At 46.2% G+C, this 6,000-nt stretch overlaps 1 protein-coding gene across 3 annotated transcripts in view; it reads right to left on the bottom strand.

Moving 5' to 3' along the window:
• Window positions 1-1,545: 1,545 nt before the first annotated feature.
• The window catches only part of Chd6 (chromodomain helicase DNA binding protein 6), a 158,190-nt gene continuing 153,735 nt past the window's right edge, over window positions 1,546-6,000 (bottom strand). For all 3 annotated transcript variants that reach the window (XM_041670129.1, XM_041670131.1, XM_041670130.1), the window contains one exon: window positions 1,546-4,769. In XM_041670129.1, coding sequence (XP_041526063.1) covers window positions 3,879-4,769 — 891 coding nt within the window. In that variant the 3' untranslated portion in view covers window positions 1,546-3,878. The remainder of the gene's footprint in view (window positions 4,770-6,000) is intronic.

Below are 6,000 nucleotides of genomic sequence, written 5' to 3'. Positions count from 1 at the left end.
ATGGAATACTGTCTTCGTACCAGCCAGGGCTTATTTCACCTGTTTCCCATTTTATCCCACAGATACTTTGTATGGGGACCATTAAAGCAGCTGTGAGAAGCATGTCCTGGGCTTCTGCTGTTCAGCTCCTGTACCTCAGATGATGGGTTTGAAGGAGCTGAAAACACAACCAGACTGAAACCAAGTCCTTGGATTTGGTGAACCTTAATCCTGACTCAAAGAAACTCTTTTGAGGTTTCCAGACCAAGCAAATGAACAAAGCCACAAGGTAAGATGTAAAGGACCCAGGCACAAAGCTCTTCAGTGAGTGTGGCTTTGTGTCTGCCCTTTTCCCCAGTGCCAAGTTCTCAGCTGAGTTCTTCAGAGTTCTGGTTTCCAGGTTGAGAGGTCCCAGGCAGGTATCACAGAAGCCAGGACTGGGGCGTTGTCTTCTGCCAGTGGGACCATGAGCTTTAGCTTCAGCTTCTTCTAGGATAGCCTGGCAGCTGGCTTTCATTAGGCAGGCTAGATGTAGTCTCCTCCTAACCGACACTCACAACTTTGCAAGGACAAATGAGGTTGCCCATGAGAAATACATAATACTAGTGAAGTGTACTTGAGTAACCCTTGGGTAGGGGGCTGCCTGGGACAGGGGCAGAGGCCCTGAAAAACCAAGATGATACTAGTGAGTTAGTTCTTATCTATCCAGGTGAATCCCTTAAGTCTCCCTTAGAGATTCAAAAGACCAATCGTTTACACACTCTCTCTCTGTGTGTGAGTGTGTGTGTGCGCGCACATGTGTACAGGTGAGGATTACTTTCAGGAGTAGGTTTGTTCCTTCCACTAGATGGCTTTGGAAGGTCAAATTTAGGTGGGCATGCTCGGCAGCCAACCCCTTTACCCACTGAGCTAATGACCAGCTAAATGCTGGTCCTCCATTAGAGATCTTAAGTCGGTGGTCAGAATTTTTCACTTGAAAACCAGTTGCAGGGCCCTGGAACCTCATCCATCCACTGCTGATGCCTAGGACTGGTGACTCCGCCCACCAGTGAGGCTGGGCTAATGTCCTGTCCCCACTGAGGCCTCATTGATAACCTTCTGGAGGCAAGCGCTTCCCTACAGCCCAGAAAAGAAAGTTCTTAGACAGAGACCAGGTGTTCCTTACGGGACACCCCAGCATTCTAGCTCTCTCAGAGATTCCAGGTTTGAGGTGAGACTTTCGGTGTGATTTTATTTTATTTTTTTTTTTTCTCTTTTTTTTTTTTTTTTTTTTTTTAGTCCATTTGTCTTTTAGGATTTCGGTGTGATTTTAAAGAAGTGCCTTGAGGGAGAGCCTTTGCACGGGGTCTGAAGGAGAGAGGTGGTGTGGCTAACTCCTTTCCGTGGCACAATTTAATCTGTGTTCTGGTGGTAGGGAAGGAATTGGGCACCTGGAAGGACTGTAGATTCCCGGTATACACATGATACACCCATAAAATGGCCAGATAGCCAGGCATCCAAGTGCTAGTGAAATCTTCAATACAAATCTGAATTTTGAACTTTCCATTTTAAATCCAGGATCCAGACCACAGACAGTTTATTATGTGAGACATGGGTAAAGAATGACCAAAGGACGTTATGACTGTGAGTGACATGGAATTAGATGAAGAGGCTCAAGTTTGCTGAAGAGAGTTTAAATTTGGCTTTTGCTCTCGGAAACGTCAAAATAATCATAAGAAGCACTTGTGCCTTACAGAGCAAATAATCCACAGTGTCAATTTCATTTTGCAAACAATGTCACAACAGCAGTCAACAGAAGCCTAAACACCCGCGAGTTAACATACAGGTTTGGTAGATAGAACAAGGGATTGTGCATGCTGGTGGTTGCCGGGTCCACACTGAACCCGTGACCTACTCGGAGGTTTGAGTGGGAACTGGGGGAGTAGCTTTCCACATGAACAACATGAGACAACAGGAAGAGCAGACTCTGCTGGCGGCTATAATGCTCATTCGCAGTAAGGCTTTCAAGATACAGGAGTTTTTATAGCATTTGTATTTTAAGGATTTAGGGCAAATACATTTTTTCTACTTGATAAAAAGAAAATTAGTACTTAAAAGGTTCAAAAATATATTGATTGAGTGTTTCTTTTACATAAATAAATTATATTGATTTTTTTTTAGGATTTAACAGCTGAAAACCCTTTCTGCTTCCACTGGAGGCAAACGGAACAGAATGTTAGTTCAACAGCGAGCAGCATTTCTAAGAAATCTGTTGTCAGTATCACAGACCTTCTACACTACGAACACATCATTAAATAGCATTTATTCAGTTCTTGGATTCTTCCTTCTTATAGATCAGATATAGAATTTCTAGTTTATATCTATGATTCATAAAACCGGGACTCTTCTTTTTGAAAATACACCTGATTGGTTTTTTCGGTCACAATTTAACAGACTTCTTTGAGATGCTCATTTTAACATTTACATAATTTATAAACCCAAATGTATAAAAGACAATGACAAAATCATCATAAATAAATAATGCAAACTGAAATAGCATGCCAAACTTTCAGACCTTCTGATAAATTAGCAAGACTGTAACAGGAAGAGTAAGAACAGAAACAGTCAGTTGTGACGACGAAGTGAGCCTGGTAGGTGGAACACCTGCCACCTGTCCACTCCTGAGCCCTGTGCCTCAGAGAGCTGAGCTGGGCGTGGTTGGTTCAAGTCTCAAGCATGAGCTGTCCATGAAAGAGACCATCAGGAGGGACATGATGTAAGGGGGAAAGGGGAAGAAAATGGGAAGCTGAAGCGCCGCTGGCTGGGCTCTTCCCTGCTCAGTTCAACATGGAGAAGCAGGAGAGAGTACGCTGCTGACTTCACAGAACCTTGCCTGACTGGCAATTTGGAATCTGGGCCCAAATCTAAGATACAGACAGAGTAGGGAGATAAGGGAGTGGGAAAAAATTTTCACAGTTGTAATGTCAAAGATGGTGTGTGTGTTCAGCCACACTACACTGATGACAGAGTCTAGCAAGTACTGAGCGATTACCTCCCACAGGCTCCATAAAGCCTGGCTCTGGGGGAAAGAACACAAAATAAAATCCAGCAGGTTTCTTAACATGGAGGGGAATGAGTGGCTAGAGTCCCGGGGGGGAGGGAGGGGGAGGGGATAAGGTGCCAGCAGTGCTAGTGGACCAGGGGAGCAGAGCTCTCCCACTTGCTGCAGTAACGCAAGCTGAAGCGTCTCTCATTTAGTGGGCACGATATGCATACTGCCTAGCTGGCCAGTATTTCCTCTTGCTGCAGGTGTCTGAACAACTACGAGGGGGAAACTGTACTACTATCAGGAAGGTTCCTGGTTTAAAGAAGCCATCAGTACGTGCATTTTCAATCTCAGTTCATACACTGCAGACTACTCAGTAACCGTGATAACACAGAGACTCTTGAACTAAGAAAGCACGTACCAGCACTTCCTACTCTGTGCCTTTCGTTCCCTTGTTATAATCTTCCTGTTAAACTGCTCAGAGAAAAAGAGCTGCACTTGCTCGTCTCTGCTCTTTGGCCCCGGTGAATCCTTAGGCAGCTTTCTTCTGCCATTTTCTTCCTCAGATAAGGGGGACTTGAAAGAGAAGGGGGAATAGGTATGTCACCAAGTACAGTATCAACTATGATTGCTGGAATGAACTGGATAAAAGAAAGAATTCTGTGCCCCCTACACTAGGTAGATGACATTCATCTAATGAAAATGGCAAGACCCTGCAACTATTAACATGTTACCATAGTTCTCAGACAGGAAATTAGGTAGGCAATATTACTGATGGAGACACAGGTTCTCATGAAGGTGAAGTGAGGGAAGTAACAAACCTTTATGGGATAAGAAACTTACAAGTCACAATCATTTCTTAAACGAAAAAGTTCTAATTGGTATCATCACTGGAGTCTTTGAGCCCCCCTTCCCCAGCCTGTGCCATGTGTTCTCTTTGTGGAGGCAAAGTGGTACTCGACTCGGTGCAGTTCTGATCACTGTCTGGCTCCCTCTCACACCCGGATGCAGGCTCTGGGTTGGCGTTATCCCCCTTTGTTTTCTTCTTTTTCCTCTTCTGGCTCTCAGGGCTGACCATCTCTGAGTGTCTGCCCTGCTGCATGGCTGGCAGAGCCATGCCCATGCCAGGGGAAAGAAACATGGATGGGTAGATGAGCCCAGGAGACACTCCTGGGATGAGAAATGGGTTGAAAGCCACAGGACTACTAGTAGTTATTGTGGGTTCAGACTGATCAGAAAACGGACCTGGGCCAGACTTATCTTCAACCAGAGTGTCTGCTTTTACTTCACGGCCACTTAGTTTGTCCTCTGTAGTTTTTTCAGTGGCTGAGGTACCACTTTTTGTTGTGCTTGAGAGAGATGCCGATGCAGTGGTCGTACAGGTGGTTGTCATGGGTGTGTTGAGAAGTCCACCAACACCAAACATCTGGGGCACTGCAGCCATGCCTGGCAGCATCATGGGTAGCATGCTCAGGGTGCTTTTAACCTCTTCACCAGTAGGCATGGTAGCAAAACCAGCTGGGAAGCCCACCAGCCCAGTGAGAGGAATGCCTGGAATATTTCTCACATTCTGCAATCCTACCAGGTCCATCCCTGCAATCAGCCCATTCATGAACAGTGGTCCCATTCCAGAGGGAGAGTCTGCCACAATGGCTGGAGCTTTTAGGAGTTCAGTCCGAGGCCGCCTCCCCCTCCTGCGGGGGCCTGCATCTCGAAGCACAGGCTCAGCTAGGGTGTGATTGAATTTGCTTTCTGGGAGAAACCCCTGAAAAAGGACAAAGAAACATTGGATGCTGAAAGTTAGCAAATGGCAGGTGGTGGCTGCAGCTGTGTACTGGCACAGCTCATTCCCAGTTCCACACAGGGCTCGGTTGGAAGGGTATCTCCTGTCTACAGGCCCAGAGGGCTTTGACTCTTAGAGGCTGAGAGGATTTAGTGGCAAGGAAGCAACCAGATGCTGGTGCCCATCAGACAGTTCTTTCAACACCAACTGGCAAGAGCAGTTTCTATTATGTGAGAAACTGGCAGAGATGGGACCTGGAGACCAGCACTGATGATGCCCCAGCTTGACTCTCAGCCACGAACTCTTCACTGGAGCACAGCAGCCATCTTCTCACAACACAAGGTCACACTGAAGCAGCAAAGCAGAGTGTGCTGGGGGAGGGGTTGGAGTCAGATGCAGTTAATTTTAAAGGTTGACTGGGCAACACTACAGCTGAAGCTGAGACTCAGGATGGGTCAGCATTGGTTCAAAACAAAACAAAAAGACAGTGACACTTAAAAGTCTCCACAAGTAAGTGTTTAACATGCACCCCAGGCCCGTAGGAAGGACCACTTTTGAGGGACATGGCAGGGACATGGATGCTAATGTTGCACATGTTCCAATCTTTCCCGAGTCCCTGCAAGTAGTGACTTGGGATGAAAAGGGATGTATGCACACAGGCTGTAGAAATGAAGGACCTAGAGCACTGTTGGGCATACGTCAGTCAAATAACTAAGGCTCTGGCTTCCCTTAAGGAAGAACATATATTTTCCTCTTTTTGGGGTTCGTGCCAAAAAACTTTTTTATTTTTATTTATTTATTTTTATTTTGGAGATAGGGTCTTTCTCTATAACCCTGGCTGTTCTGGAACTTCCTATGTAGGCCAGGTTGGCCTTACACTCACAGAGATCCACTTGCTTCTACTTCCTGAGTGCTGCGATTAAAGGCTCTCCAGCTTTTAAATCAGTACAGAGCTCCGCAGTCAGCACTGGTCACTACCCATGGACCACCCCCACCACGCCTCATCAGGCAAGAACGCAGCACAAACCACAGATGAGCACTTGGCCTTGATGGTGGCAATAAGCAAGAGGGTACACAGTGGCAGGGAAAGTAGAGGCTGCAGCAAAGACCTGCTTCTTGGGGCCCACAGTCTGGTTGTAGAGAGGACTAACAGAAGATGCTGGAATTATAATGGCTCCACCTCTGAACTTGTTTTGCAGGCGTCGTGAATCCT

Source organism: Microtus oregoni, unplaced genomic scaffold (assembly GCF_018167655.1).
Source record: "Microtus oregoni isolate MIOR12 unplaced genomic scaffold, Mior012 000020F_ref0000438, whole genome shotgun sequence".
NCBI classification, from domain to species: Eukaryota; Metazoa; Chordata; class Mammalia; order Rodentia; family Cricetidae; genus Microtus; species Microtus oregoni.
Note: the sequence above shows the minus strand (reverse complement) of the source record. Positions and strands in the feature narration are given on the sequence as shown.